This window comes from Hemiscyllium ocellatum, chromosome 9 (genome assembly GCF_020745735.1).
Source record: "Hemiscyllium ocellatum isolate sHemOce1 chromosome 9, sHemOce1.pat.X.cur, whole genome shotgun sequence".
NCBI lineage: Eukaryota > Metazoa > Chordata > Chondrichthyes > Orectolobiformes > Hemiscylliidae > Hemiscyllium > Hemiscyllium ocellatum.
This window is the reverse complement of record NC_083409.1, coordinates 59218576-59235018: the sequence shown is the minus strand read 5'-3', so window position 1 is coordinate 59235018 and position 16443 is coordinate 59218576. Positions and strand designations below refer to the sequence as shown.

Below are 16443 nucleotides of genomic sequence, written 5' to 3'. Positions count from 1 at the left end.
GTTTTGCCCTCCTGATTTCCCTCTTAAGTATACTCCTACTTTCTTTATACTCTAAGGATTCACTCGATCTATCCTGTCTGTACCTGACATATGCTTCTTTCGTTTTCTTAACCAAACCCTCAATTTCTTTAGTCATCCAGCATTCCCTATACCTACCAGCCTTCCCTTTCACCCTGACAGGAATATACTTTGATTCTTGTTATCTCATTTCTGAAGGCTTCCCATTTTCCAGCTGTCCCTTTACCTGCGAACATCTGCCTCCAATCAGTTTTTGAAAGTTCTTGCCTAAATACCGTCAAAATTGGCCTTTCTCCAATTTAGAACTTCAACTTTGAGAGCTGGTCTATCCTTTTCCATCACTATTTTAAATCTAATCGAATTATGGTCACCTGCCCTGCCTTATTTCCCAAGAGTAGGTCAAGTTTTGCACCTTCTCTAGTAGGTACATCCACATACTGGAATCAGAAAATTGTCTTGTACACACTTCTCTCCATCTAAACCTTTTAACACTATGGCAGTCCCAGTTGATGTTTGGAAAGTTAAAATCCCCTACGATAATCACCCTATTATTCTTACAGATAGCTGAGATCTCCTTACAAGTTTGTTGCCAATTGGAATTTAATTTGGGCCATTCAAATTAGACAAAACACAGCTGCCAAGACACAAAGGAACATCAATACATTCCACAGAGCACATATGAGCATAACTAATGTCAAAAACAGAGGAATCATGTTACATTTAACAGCTTTGCATTGTTATTTGAGGAGCCTAGAAAGACATTCAGCTATTGTTGGCATGCCGCAACAACAGATAAGAAAATAATTTGGAATAAAAAAAAACTATCAGAAACAGTGAGATGTATAAGTAACATTAGTATAGAGTGAAAAGACACAATCAGTACCTTTTTCCAATCTTCTGAGGGTATGTAATCTTCATCATCATCAGATTCTTCTTCCCCTTCATTACCTATGAATGTGGACACGTTAATGTTCTGCCCTTAGTTGTAAAATATATAAAGCATTCTCATTTATAGAAATTATGAGGAATTTATTATGCGATTTATAACTTCCAATTTGTTTTTGAACACAAGTGTTTTTGAAACTTCTACTTCCTATTCTTATGCACATTTTTGGAAAAAAATGTACCATAGTCTCAGTCTACAAATACACAATCAGAACTTTGCAATTTTAACCACAAATACATCTGGATTCCATCATGTTAAATCTTGGTACGCCTTATACAAGACAAAAATACACAACTTTCTGTGAATGCTGAAATGGATATATGCAAGTCAACTTTTGCAACTTGACTCAATTGATTTAAAACAAATGCTCCACAAGTTTGAAATTTCAGTCAGAGACCAACCATGTTCCAACTTGGTGCAATTATTCCACTAAGTTTGGGATAAATACAACTAGGATTAATAGGTAGAGAAAATGTGAGAAATTCCTTAATTTACATATATAGTTACAGTAAAAATAAATATATACTATATTTAACTGCCATCATCTGATTTTAATACTCAAGACCATCACAGACTGAAGTGACTGATAAAAAAGGATAAATGCAGACCTGAAATAGTCACTGTGATCATCATTATAGATGAGGGTCGGTACAGAGAAACTACACAAATACACTAAGCTGGCTCCACTGAAATTACAATTTAATCCAAAAACGTGAACCCAGTTAATAAGTCAATGTGAAAATTTGCATTCTAGTTAAGTCACATATGCCCATTCATATATTTGGAGATGTAAAATGGTTTGCACAGTATTCGGCTTGGAAAGACAATAAACTGTGAAATGCACAATGAACCAAATTACAGTCATTTGCTTGGCAGAGAAAAAGAAAAAATATAAATTCACAACAGAACCTGGAATGCTTACTCTTTTCCCTCTTTCTCTCAACTTTCAAAGTGACTGCCCAGTGAAAAGTCAACTTGGGAAACAACCATTCACCAAAAACTCCAGAATTCTACAAATGTAACTACTCCCGAAGAAAAAGGTAGCAGCTGCAGACGTGAATGGAGGTTTCAATCTCTCAATGCAGACTCTAAGAACTTTAAACTGCATTTGCTTTTATCTGCCCGTTAATATTAGACACTTTGCCCAACTCCCATACAAATCACCTTTTAAATCCATTATCTATGTTTGCATTTTAATGGGTTAGTAGGTAATAAAATTCTTCTTTCACCCAAGCAAACCTTTGGAATTAGCTTTCATTTCGAGCAAACATATTTTGATTGAAATGCAATAGCTGGGTGCTTAAAAAAGCAAAAATATTTGCTGTAAATGACCAAGTTAAAAGGTAAAAATAGGGAACAACAATCCCAGTCATCTGCTCATAATAAAATGTACATTTTCTGTAATTAAACCAGAGCTGGAAATACATATTAAAATTATACTAAACACTCAACTGGATATGTGCCAAAGCTTGAAAATTTAATCATGAGTTGGGGCAAAACGAGAAAAGTTCACTATAAGCAATTGCCACAACAAGGGTTGGAACGACTGCTGTTGGGTGAAAGGGTTCTTGGCAAGAATAGGATCAGAGAAGAGAGACTGGGACTAATAGAAGTGTGCAGATGTATGTGAAGGACTGTGAAGGGTGGGAGAGTGGGGAATTCCACTTTGAGGGGGTGAGGGCAGACTCCAATTGAGGGGGAGGCGAACTCCAATTTGATTGGGGATGGGAGACTGGGATTGCAAAGGAAAAGGAGAGAACAGTTAAATATTTTAACAATGAAAGTGTATTGTATGAAAATTACTATCGTAATAACATCGTCGATTATATACTTCAAATGAGCATCTGTGTGTTACATCTTCAAATTTCTCATTCACTGAATTACTATTAGATGCACTGATTGTGTTTGGAACAAACACGTAGCTGTTTCGCTGTGACCTTCACCAGTCTGTGGAAGGTGTATAATTCGGATGTACTGGAATGTCAGTTATTTCATTAAAATCTGCATTCATTGTTCATTCATTCATATATCCCTAAATATATTGCTGAATTCTTCATTTCTGAATTTATGCAAGTATAAATATTGCATAAATCAGCACAAACACACAAAGCAATTTTACAAGATTGCACTAATTAAAACAGTAAGGAAATAAAAAAGGAACCAGCCAAAATAAAAAAAAACAGACATGGGGGGAGGAAAAAAAATCCTCCAAAACAGAAATAGCTCTGATAATGTACAGTTAAATGCTAGTAAATATGGAAATGAAATCCCAAAGTGTTTGTTTAAATAATGCAGTTCCAGTTAGTCATGAATAATTGATGTCATATTTTCACTTGGTCAGAAAACATTACTAATAATAGTTATAAAACAATCATTAGGACAATTAAAATGAACAATACAGATGCCCTTTGCAGGGATATGAGATGCAGCAGTGGAACGTTAACAAATAAAGGTACAATGTTAATTACAAGTTTATCAATCCATCAACTCTTGAAATAACTGTTGCATTAGCCAGAGGTTTAGTATTCAGATATTTTTCTTAATCCCTTGAGATAACACTATCTCTCCTAATATAAAGGACCCACTTCCAGCTGGTCACTGTATTAGTTGTTAATACCTAATTCTTGATAAATTGATAATCAAGATGAATTTCAACCAGGTACAAATAATGAAAACTATAGTCTCACATGCTACCAATGTTCAGCCAACTGTATTGTGCAAAAGACTCAATTTTTAGAATCCATGGCACCTATAAATCACACTCCAAGTTTAACTAATGGGAAATTTCACAACTTGCACTTATCACAGTATTTACTGGAACCGGCTGTGGCCAAACCACTTGTTACTTTCGCAATAACGAAGAGTAGAATAGCTATTAAGAGTATCTTTGATAACGGGGCAAGTGAATAAAATTTGGCTTCTTTCACATTCACAAGGAAGTATACCTATGTCTAAGTATTTACATCTGCGTGGTCGGATCATCTCTTGCACATCTTGAGAGGTAGTCAAAGGTGCAAGGTCGTCATTAGAAGACCGGGTTTCATCATCTTGTCCACTTGAGTTCTTTGGTATTTCTTGCTGCACAAATGAGAGATGTCAATAATATAGCTCAGTTAATACAATAAAGTTTGATGAAAAAATAAAGTTAAAAATAAAGGTCTGTGTAAAGCCCTCCTGAGATTTTAAAACTTCGGATGTACATAATAAAGGTTCCTCTTGCAACATGTTTGAGGTAAGGGATGCCATGGTCATCCCTGCAGATTACACTTGCAGGAAGTGCACCCATCTCCAGCTCCTCCAAGACCATGTTAGGGAACTGGAGCTGGAGTTGGACGAACTTAGGATCATTCGGGAGGCAGAGGGGAGTCATAGATCGGAGCTTTAGGGAAGTAGTAACTCCAAAGATTGCAGACAGATGGGTCACAGTGAGGGGGACTGGGAGGAAGCAGCCAATGCAGAGACCCCCTGCGGCCGTTCCCCTCAAGAACAAGTATACCGTTTTGGATACTTGTGGGGGATACGACTTACCAGGGGTAAGCAATGGGGTTCAGGCCTCTGGCACGGAGCCAATCCCCGTTGCTCAGAAGGGAAGGGTGGAGAAGAGCAGAGCAATAGTTATTGGAGACTCGATAGTTCAGGGCACAGATAGGCGGTTTTGTGGGGGCGAGAGAGACTCACGTTTGGTATGTTGCCTCCCAGGTGCAAGGGCACGTAATGTCTCTGATCGTGTCTTCCGGGTCCTTAAGGGGGAGGGGGAGCAGCCCGAAGATGTGGTCCACATTGGCACCAATGACATAGGTAGGAAGAGGGATGAGGATGTTAGGCAAGCTTTCAGGGAGCTAGGTTGGAAGCTCAGAGTTAAGACAAACAGAGTTGTTGTCTCTGGTTTGTTACCCGTGCCACATAATAGAGAGTCGAGGAACAGGGAGACAGAGCAGTTAAATGCGTGGCTACAGGGATGGTGCAGGAGGGAGGGATTCCGGTTTCTGATAACTGGGGTTCTTTCTGGGGAAGGTGGGATCTCTATAAACAGGATGGTCTACACCTGAACCTGAGGGGCACCAGTATCCTTGGGGGGGAGGTTTGCTAGTGCTCTTTGGCCAGGGGGGGGGGGTGGGTTTAAAATAACTCTGCAGGTGCATAGGAATCTAGACTGTAGCTTTACGATGCAGGATCTTGAGTGTAGGCAGGTTAGGAACATGGCATCAATCTCGAAGGAGGGTGCCTGTAAACAGGAAGGTGACTTGAAGTGTGTATACTTCAATGCGAGAAGTATACGAAATAAGGTAGGTGAACTTGCAGCGTGGGTTGGTACTTGGGATTTTGATGTTGTGGCTATTACGGAGACATGGGTAGAACAGGGACAAGATTGGTTGTTGCAGGTTCCAGGGTTTAAAATGTTTTAGTAGGGTCAGAGGTAGGGGTAAAAGAGGGGGAGGTGCGGCATTGCTTGTCAAAGATAGTATTACAGCGGTGGAAAGGACGATGGATGAAGACTCGCCATCTGAGGTAATTTGGGCTGAGCTTAGAAACAGGAAAGGTGAGGTCACCCTGTTAGGAGTTTTCTACAGGCCTCCTAATAGTCCTAGAGACGTAGAAGAAAGGATTGCGAGGATGATTCAGGAGAAGAGTGAAAGTAATAGGGTGTTTGTTATGGGGGACTTTAACTTTCCAGATATTGGCTGGGAAAGCTATAGCTCGAGTACGTTAGATGGGTCGGTGTTTGTCCAATGTGTGTAGGAGGGTTTCCTGACACAATATGTAGACAGGCCAACAAGAGGTGAGGCCATACTGGATTTGGTTCTGGGTAACGAACCAGGCCAGGTGTTAGAATTGGAGGTAGGTGAGCACTTTGGGGACAGTGACCACAATGCGGTGACTTTTACTCTAGTGATGGAGAGGGATAAGTGTGCACTGCAGGGCAAGAGTTATAGCTGGGGGCAGGGAAATTATGATGCGGTGAGGCATGACTTAGGATGCGTGGCTTGGAAAAGCAGGCTTCAAGGAAAGGGTGCAATCGATATGTGGAGCTTGTTCAAGGAGCAACTACTGAGTGTCCTTGATAAGTATGTACCAGTCAGGCAGGGAGGAAAGGGTCGTGTGAGGGTGCCGTGGTTTAATAAGGAATTTGAATCCCTTGTTAAAGGGAAGAGGGCAGCCTATGTAAAGAAGAGGTGTGAAAGTTCAATTGGGATGACTGAGTGTTATAAGGTAGCCAGGAAGGATCTGAAGAGAGAGCTAAGAGCAGCAAGGAGGGGACATGAAAAGTCCTTGGTTGGTAGGATTAGGGAAAACCCAAAGGGTTTCTATAGGTATGTCAGGAATAAAAGGATGACTAGGGTAGGTATCGGTCTAGTCAAGGATAGTAGTGGGAAGTTGCGTGTGGAGGCTGAAGAAATTGGGGAGACACTGAATGAATACTTTTCGTCAGTATTCACTCAGGAACAGGACATTGTTGCCGATGTGAATATTGAGTCACAATTCATTAGAATGGATGGCTTTGAGATACGTAGGGAAGAGGTGTTGGAAATTCTGGAAAGGGTGAATGTAGATAAGTTCCCTGAGCCTGATGGCATTTATCCTAGAATTCTCTGGGAAGCAAGGGTGGAGATTGCAGAGCCATTGGCCTTGATTTTTATGTCCTCGTTGTCTACAGGAACAGTGCCAGAAGACTGGAGGATAGCAAATGTGGTTCCCTTGTTCAAGAAGGGGAGTAGGGATAACCCTAGTAACTATTGGCCGGTGAGTCTTACCTCTATTGTAGGCAAAGTCTTAGAGAGAATTGTAAGGGATAGGATTTATGAACATCTGGATAGGAATAATATGATCAAGGATAGTCAGCACAGTTTTGTGAAGGGCAGGTCGTGCCTCACCAACCTTATTGAATTCTTTGAGAAGGTGACTAAGGAGGTGGACGAGGGTAAAGCAGTAGATGTGGTGTATATGGATTTTAGTAAAGCGTTTGATAAGGTTCCCCGTGTAGGCTACTGCAAAAAATACAGAGGTATGGCATGGAGGGTGAGTTGGAGGTTTGGATCAAGAATTGGCTGGCTGGAAGACGACAGAGGGTAGTAGTTGATGGTAAAGGTTCAACTTGGAGTGCAGTTACTAGTGGTGTTCCGCAAGGATCTGTTTTGGGACCATTGCTGTTTGTCATTTTTATAAATGACCTGGAGGAGAGGCTAGAAGGCTGGGTGAGCAAGTTTGCGAATGATATGAAAGTCGGTGGAGTTGTTGACAGTGAGGAAGGATGTGGCAGGATATAGATAAGCTGCAGAGATGGGCAGAAAGGTGGCAAATGGAGTTCAATGTAGCTAAGTGTGAAGTGATTCACTTTGATAAGGGTAACAAGAAGATGGAGTACTGGGCTAATGAACGGATACTTGGTAGTGTGGATGAGCAGAGGGATCTTGGTGTCCATATACACAGACCTCTGAAAGTTGCCACCCAGGTAAATAGTGCTGTGAAGAAGGCATATGGCGTACTGGCTTTTATTGGTAGAGGAATTGAGTTCCGGAGTCCTGAGGTCATGTTGCAGTTGTATAAGACTCTGGTGCAGCCGCATCTGGAGTACTGTGTGCAGTTTTGGTCGCCATACTATAGGAAGGATGTGGAGGCACTGGAATGGGTGCAAAGGAGGTTTACCAGGATGTTGCCTGGTATGGTAGGAAGATCGTATGAGGAAAGGCTGAGGCACTTGGAGCTGTTTTCATTGGAGAAAAGAAGGTTTAGGGGTGACTTGATAGAGGTGTACAAGGTGATTAGGGGTTTAGATAGGGTTGACCATGAGAACCTTTTTCCACGTATGGAGTCAGATATTATGAGGAGGTATTGCTTTAAATTAAGGAGTGGTAGGTATAGGACTGATGTTAGGGGTAGATTCTTTACTCAGCGAGTCGTGAGTTCATGGAATGCCCTGCCAGTAACAGTGGTGGACTCTCCCTCTTTTTGGGCATTTAAACAGGCATTGGATAGGCATATGGAGGAAAGTGGGCTAGTGTAGGTTAGGTGGGCTTGGATCGGCGCAACATCGAGGGCCGAAGGGCCTGTACTGCGCTGTATTTTTCTATGTTCTATAATAGAAACAAAGTGAATGACAAGAAATCATAATTCAAATTATATTTAAAAAATGCTTTGAGTAAAAATAACAAGAGAAAAAGGGAACTGCATTAGGCTAGCTAAACTGGAGTCCATAATAGTTGTGAAAAGAAAATTCATGTTCATTATAGAAAATCGCACCATACTGAATTCGATCAGCATCTGGATGAAAATGTTTCTATTTTGTGCATATGAAAATTCATTACAAGTGAGAGATTGTAAAGGACTTATAAACAACCTGCACTGAAAAGGTGAAAACCTATAAACAAAAATTACCATAGTTACACCAGAGACTAGTTAAAAAATCACAGCACCAGGTTATAGTCCAACAGATTTATTTGGAAGCACTAGCTTTCGGAGCACTGCTCCTTCATCAGGTTGACAACCACCTGATGAAGGAGCAGCACTATAAAAGCTACTGCTTCCAAATAAACCTGTTGGACTCTAACCTGGTGTTGCGTGATTTTCAACTTTGTACACCCCAATCCAACAGCGGCACCTCCAAATCCAGAGACTAGGGATACATTTCTTTAAGGGGGAGGACATACAAGGAGAAAATATGTATATGACAATCCCAAGGAATTACAGCACAATGTCATTAGGATTTTACTTTCTCACTCCTTCAGTTAAGTCTTTTCTTTGCCCTATACAAATGGGTTCACATTTCACTATTCGGCATGCCTAGTCTTTACCTATCATTTACATTGCATACATAAAAATATATGAACAAGCGAGAGTCACCCTTACTTCCAGAGAGAGATGATTTGCTCAGCTTCACCTTCACAGCAAAGTAAGATGCATGTTGCAAAGTTTAAGCATGAGATCTTGAAAGCTGATGGTGTACGAATTTTGAAATTCAGCTCTGGACTGAACAGAATAGAGTTGTGTATGCAGCCAGAGCAAATTAACTAGGGTGGAGGATGGTGTCAGTGGCGGGGAAGTAATGTTTAGCATTTACCAAAAACAACTGATTTTGACATGCTCAATTTTCGTTGGAGGTAATCATGGATCACCCACAATATGCGTTTCGTCAGTGCAAGTTGGCTATAATTCAACTGACGAATGGTAGACGTTGTTTGGATAACATGAACTTTCTACTGAAGGGGTATAGTGATTTTCTAGTAGTGATCTTCGACAGCATGATTTTCAATAGTGGTTTTCCATAGTGCAAGATTGCAGAGGAACATAGCTGCCGTGTTATAGCAGAACGACCTGTACATGGAAAATAAGTGGACGAGACCATTCAATATGATCATGCAATTTCAGTATCCCACTTCCACTTTCTCTCCATACCACTTGATTCCTTTAGCTACAATATACCTAACGATCTAGCCCCAAAAGTTTTCTGTGGGACAGATTAGTTCTGAAAGCAGGCAATCTGATATGTTTGAAATGCAAACTAATATGAAAGTAGATGCAATCAATGATGATAAATAGGGAATATGTAACGAATAGCTATGGTTTAAAAAAAAAGCTGAGGATGTATCCTTGAGAAAGTTTAAAAAGTAATGCAGGGATGTAAGAGTCTGCTCACGAGCACGAACAGATAGAAAGAAATGGAAAAGCAGGCTCAGAGTTGGATCACGAAGAATGGAAGGAGAAAGGGGTTTATCTTAGAGAAGTGGAAGGTGACAAGAGGATACAAGACTTGAAGCCATGGAGTATAATTGATGACTCACCCAAAGTGGACAATAAATTCAAAATGAAGTTGACAGTTTATGCAGAATATAAAAGAATGAGGGATATAGGGTGAGGGCACAGTTATATATTGAGTTAAGCCTAAATGTTAGGTTTGGTATCAAAAACAGAGGCAATCTTATATTTGGGGTCAACTTCTATGCCACAAACTCTAACAACTGTAACTAAGGTTGAAATGATTGAGATATTAAGTTCATGTGAAACAGCAAGCTGAGATGGGCATGTCTTTGGAGAATTTACAAGACGTACGATATTGAGCAATGAGGAAAGTGAAAAAGACTAAGACAGTTACATTCCTACAGAGACAACTTGGACTTGGTAGGAAAAAACCCACATTGACAAGTTTCTCATAATAACTGGACAGAAAACTTAAAAACTGCACAGTCACTATTAGATTTTACTGAAGGCCCAGTAACAACAGAACCAAAACTGCATCGAATGAAATTCCCAGCTCCATCCTGTAATTAGTGGTGGTGGAATCTGCTGTTCCCAAACTTTTAACTAACCTGATGTAGATGTACATCTGGCAGATCCTCAGTCTCCGGAACTTCACTACTTCCACTATTTTCCTCATTATCTCCATCATCTCCATCATCCTCCTCCTCTGCTTCATCATCTTCATCATCCTCGTCATCATCCTCGTCTTCCTCACCAGGAAATGGAACAGTCTTCCCATAACCATACAAATTTAATAAATCTTGGATTGGCATTTCACCTTCCTAAAATGGAAAAAACACAGAAGAGGCATTTAGTTACAAAGGTTATTTCTTAAACTGGATTGACACAAAGTAGGTCAAAGTAGGAGGATTTTATTAACATGGCTGTCTAGTTAATTCAATAGCTGTGTACCTAGAGATGCAATATGATTCAATTTTATGCAGATAACTCAATCATGAGGGAAAATTTGAGATAGCTTAAGAACTGATTGATATTTGATCCTAAATCTCCCTTGAAAAGGTCCTAGTATCTTAGCCTACAATGGTAGCTTGGTACTACCAGAGTAGCCTCAGATGATACTACACACAATTTTTGCAGAGATGACAGGCATTTGGCAACACCAACATTAACTAAAACAGTCAATCTGTAACTGGCATGGATGGTAGTAAGCTACAGTTGCCCTTTCAAACTGCTGTAGCGGTGCTGCCAGTTCCTCCAGTGCTGTTAGGTAGAATTCCAAGTTTCGCTACAATAACAAAGGAACAGCTAGATATTACTTTCAAGTTCAGATGGTGAGCAATGTGGGTGGGAAATTTGCAAGTGATGTTCTTGTTCTGCAAGACAGGAGAGATTGCAAGCGCAGGAGGTGCTGGTAAAAATGACTTGGTGAATTGTTGCAGTGCATCTTATAGACAGTACACACTGCATTCAGTGCACTGGTTGTGGAAGCAGTGAATATTTAAGGTTATGGATGGCATGCCAATAAGTTAGCTTCTAGGACCTAATTGGTTCTAAGCTTATAATGCATTGTTGGAGCTGAACAGGACACAATGATGTAGTGGTAAATGTCAATGGACTAGCAATTCAGAATCTCAAGTCAAGTTACCCAGTCCCCTGAGCATTATGGCAGATAGTGGAATCTGATTTCAATAGAAAGATCTGGAAGAAAGAGCTGGCCTACTTATCATTAAAAGCCTCCTGCTTCACTAATGCCCTTTAGGGAAGGACATCTGCTTTTCTCATCTGGTCTGGACTACATGCGAGTCCAGAACCTCAACAATGTTGTCGACTCTGAACTCGTTTAGCCAATTAGAGATGGGCAATAAATGCTGGCCTAGCTAGCAACATCTTTGAACAATTAAATAGAATTTAAGACACACCTGACATGTATTTCATAGATTGTGGAAAGGCAGTGGAGGATCAGGTCAGGGATTACTCATTGTATAGTGGAAGTAGTAGCACAGTAGTTACGCTATGGACTAACAAACCAGAGACTTGCACTAATTGTGGCAATATGAGTTTATGGGGGAGGCTATGGCTATTTGAGAGTATTACCAGACCAGTAATCAAGGTTAATTCATTGGTTTGAATTCCAAATCATAATAACTGAACTCAAGATGCACCATTTAAATCTGGAATTAAAAGGGTTAACGATGACCACAAAACCATTGCCATTTGTCGTAAAATCTGTCATTATTTGGTCTGATCTACAAACCATTATAGACCTCACAACTGACCTATACACCAGAAATGATAATGGCAATCCCAGTTCTGTTGACCTTGCAAAGTCTTAAATGGGGGCTGTGTCAAAATTATATGAGTTGTCCCACAAACCAATCAAGCAACAGCCTGATTGCTTTATAAATATTTATAAAGCTATAGCTTTATAGCACAGTAATAAATATTGGGAGGGAGTTGCCTTGTACTTTGTTTTGGACTGCTTTATATTCTCAGAGATTGCAAATGGAACAGAATACACAAATCAACAATTAGAGTACATCTGACCTAAGGTTGGAAAGAAGGTAAGTGATTAAGCCAGCTGACAATAAGTGAGCATGTGACACCACCACCAAGAAACACTGCAATGGAAGCCTTGAGATGAATTGAACATGTGAATTGATGCGTATCAATGTGACGTGCATCCACATCTGAATAACCTTCTATCTCCGTCTCAGCTCATACAAATAACCTGAGCAAAGCACAAGAGGTGCCTTACCAAATACAAATGCATTCAGTAAGGGATGAGTGAAATTTCAAAACTCCACATTCCTTAGGTTCAGTATGTCTGATGTCTCACAAATTAATCCCATTTTCCAGGTTATCTTTGTGACCCAATATTTAGGTATACAGAGTAAAGAGAATTAAGGAAGCATTATAAAGCCCTACGTCCAATGCTCTCTCATGTCCTTCAATATTCTGGGTCTGACTTATTGATTAACAAGACATGAGGAAGGATATTTTAAAAAAAGTAATCTTTTGGATTGTTAAGGGACTGAATTTTTTGCATTTGCAGTAATCTCAGCATTCTTTCAAAAACAAAAAACAAGATACTACATATATCTGATAAGTGAAGTAAAAATAGAAATTTGCCAGAAATGTGTAGGTCAAGTAGCATTTATAAAGGGATATGCTGCCATAACGGTCATCAATTTGAAACTTCCTCTCATCATAGATGGAATCTGTTTAAACAAAATACAAATTTTAATGGAAGCTTTCACTTTATGTTCATCATAGAATCTCTACAGTGTAGAAGCAGGCTATTTGGCCCATCCAGTATACATCGCCCTCCTGCAGAGCATCCCATTCAACCCTATCCGGTCCTGTAACCCTGCATTTTCCCATGGCTGGTCCACCTAGCCTGCGCATCCCTGGACACTATGGGCATTTTTGCACAGCCAATCCACTCAACTTGCAAATCTTTGGACTGTGGGAGGAACCTACATAGATACATGGGGAGAACATGCAAACTCCACACAAGGGTGGAACTGAATCTGGGTGCTCATCACAGAGGCAGCAGTGCTAACTACTGAGCCGCCATTCTGCCCTATTATAACTTGCTGTCACTCCAATTAACAAATAAGAGACGGTGCTTACTAGAAAGCTAAATTTCATTTATCTCCATAATTTCTCTGTAAAACAAAAGCTGAGTTATCATTGCAGGTCATAGCCAGCACCATTTCGTTCCTTTCCTCCTAGTCTTACCTAGACACACACAGCTGAAGGACTACGATGATAAGAGCACAAGCAGGACAGCAGATTTTCCAACTGAGCATGTATGAATGGAACTAGCTGAGGATGTCAGCCACAGCTGGAACACCTTCAACTTTTTCATCAAAAGATTCCAGTATGTAACTCAAGGTCAAGACAGGCAAAAAACCTAACACTTTCTGGTGCCAAAGACCAAGACTCACCCTGCATAGAAAACCTTACGGCAACATACCTTACTTCACTCATAACCTCTCTACAGATACCACGGAAGATAGCAGTGATCTGCCTTTAGAGCACAAATCTCCTGAAGCATAGTATTTTAGACATGGTGCAAATGTTGACTCCATGCTTGTTTAGAAGTTTTCTTTCTTTGTGAATGGCTCTCTGTAGCTAGCCCATTGTCGTATGGAAAGGCTGTGACTCAAAAAAAAGCTGGTGTTGCGTCTACTGAAGTTGGAGCATTTCAGTGGTGTGTCCCTGTGCCTCAGCAAAGATGGATAGTAGAGTTACATAAGCTGTTCTCATACTCTGGAGACAACTAGAAAAAAAAGGGCAGTTGAAGATGGGTTTAGTGATTAATAAGTGAGGTGCCTTCCAATAAGGCAATCATCAAATAAGCAGTGAAAGCATACTGATGAGCTAAACACCAATATCTCATGTATTTGAACGCTTCAATATAACTAATCAAAAGTCTCTCCAGTTTGACAGTTCACCAAAATTCTTGTTGGATATAGTTCCTTGAACCTTTTGATTTGTAGAAACAGTACAGATTGGCTGCACTTATGGGAATGAGGGAATCATGTACAATTACTGATAACTGCTCTTCTAAGTACTTAGACTGAGAAATAGTGATTTCCTACTACAGAGTTAGTGAGGAAGCCAGAAGAGAGCAGGATCATCTTGTGGTGCTGACCAGATGTTACTTCCTGCAATTTTTACATGATCTCAAACACACCTTTCAGCCTGGGAAAATTGCATGTCAAGAGTCTTTTGCTTATGCGAACAGGAAGCCGGCAGTTTGCCCTCTTTCAGTCTTTCATTTAGTCATTTAGGCTGCAAATTTGTTCAGACTGCAGTCCCTGCCTGAATTTAGAGGTGCCAAAATGTCATCTTTTCTTTTTTAAATAAATACGATCCAGAAAAATGAGACTAAACATGCCACAAAAATGAAATCAAATGTTCAATCATCCAATCTTTTTAGAATGAGTTAATGAATGATAGGTTCCAAATATCAAACATCTCCACTTTCAACTCAGGTGTTAAACTAAAAATCAGTCCTAGCAGAAAATGTTCATCTCATGTTTTGCTAAGTACAGCAGTCTCCATATTGCAAATGGGTTCCATTCTGAGTCCTTTTGCAAGTTGATTTATACATCAATCACAACATATGCAGTATAATTTAAAGTACCCATTTGTAAGAATAGGAAACGTTTGCAAGTTGGATCTTTAAAATTACGCCCCTGCATTGGATCACATTCATAAGTATGAGTATTCATGGATGTTATAAGATAACATCAAGTGTTAGTGGTAAGCCAATGCACTGGTATTTGAAAACAGCTCCTGATCATTATTACAACTCCTGTTGGAAAGTGCATACATCAACACATCATTGACCTTTCATTTGAACTGTACATTAATGCCAACATACATACACAGAATGTATGAGTGCCACAAACAGGATTCCACAATTCTATGACCAATAGATCAGGCAAAAGCTCAGTAGTCACAATTGGTCATGGACAATTAAAATAAACCTGTGGTAACAGTTATATCCTTAAATGATAGCAGAGCCATTACCCATGTGCAAAACAAAGCTAAAGAAGTTCTTACAAGATCTTTAACCAGAAATACTGATTCATTTCGATCTCTGGAGATCAATCCTATTACACACATCAATCTTTAGTCAATTCACATTATATCACGTGACATAAAGAAACAGCTAAAATCATTGGATGAAAAGCCTACATGCCCTAGTAACATCCCAACAATAGTGAAGATGTGCTTTAAAACAAGGTGTTTCTCTAGTCAGGCTTTTCCAATGGAGCTACAACTCTAGCGTTTACCCAAGGAAAACATCTAGGTACATCCTGCTCATAAAATGCTAAACAAATCTTATTTGGTCAACTAGAATTCTATTCACGTACTCTCATTAACAATGAATGATGGAATGGTGTCAAAGCACATCAAGCAGCACTTACTTGCTGATAACCTATTTACTGATGCTCCGTTTGGGTTCCATCAGGATCACTTGGCTCCGGACAACAGCCTGAGTCCAATCAAGCACCAAAAGCACTAGTCTCCATGACAAGGCAATAGTACTTACTCTCACCATTAAACAAGTAGGAAGCCCTTGTAAAAGTGAAGTCAATTGTAATGAGGGGGAAACTCTTCACTGATTAGAGTCATAAATAGCTCATAGAAAGTTGCAAAGCAAATATCTCAGCTCCAGGCCCTCAATTCAAGATTTCCTCAGGGTAGTGTCTCAGGCAAAATGATTAAATGCTCATTTCCATTCTCAACAACTAGAGTGAAGCATTTAGTGGAAGGATACAGGAAGACCGAAACAACATTCAGGATCAGGCTCATAAACGACAATTACCATTCGTGTCACAAAGCACAGGCAATGATCACTTTCAAAAAGTGGATATACAACATCACCAGGGGCAAGTGAGGATTTTTTCCTTTATCCCCAATTCCTCCACCTCCTCCGCATCTGTTCCCAGGATGACCAATTCCACCTCAAAGTCCTCGATGGCCCCCTTCCCATGTGATTGACAATGCCCTCCAGTACATCTCCTCCACTTCATGCACCACTACCCTTGAACACCACTCCTCCCAACGCAACAAGGACAGAACCCCCCTGGTCGTCATGTTCCATCCAATCATCCACTGCCACTTCCGCCACCTCCAAATGGACCTGACCACCAGAGATATATTTCCCTCCCCACAACTATCAGCATTCCAAAAAGACCATTCCCTTTGCAACTCCCTCGTCAGGTCCACACTCTCCACCAGCCCACACCCCATTCCTGGAACCT

At 40.2% G+C, this 16443-nt stretch overlaps 1 protein-coding gene across 5 annotated transcripts in view; it reads right to left on the bottom strand.

Moving 5' to 3' along the window:
- The window catches only part of LOC132818728 (mesoderm induction early response protein 1-like), a 65527-nt gene that overhangs the window by 33920 nt on the left and 15164 nt on the right, over nt 1-16443 (bottom strand). For 4 of the 5 annotated variants that reach the window (XM_060829775.1, XM_060829771.1, XM_060829774.1 and 1 more), the window contains 3 exons: nt 10267-10479; nt 3910-4042; nt 902-966 (listed from right to left, as the gene is read on the bottom strand). In XM_060829775.1, coding sequence (XP_060685758.1) covers nt 902-966; nt 3910-4042; nt 10267-10479 — 411 coding nt within the window. The remainder of the gene's footprint in view (nt 1-901; nt 967-3909; nt 4043-10266; nt 10480-16443) is intronic. The other variant, XM_060829773.1, reaches the window with a different exon arrangement.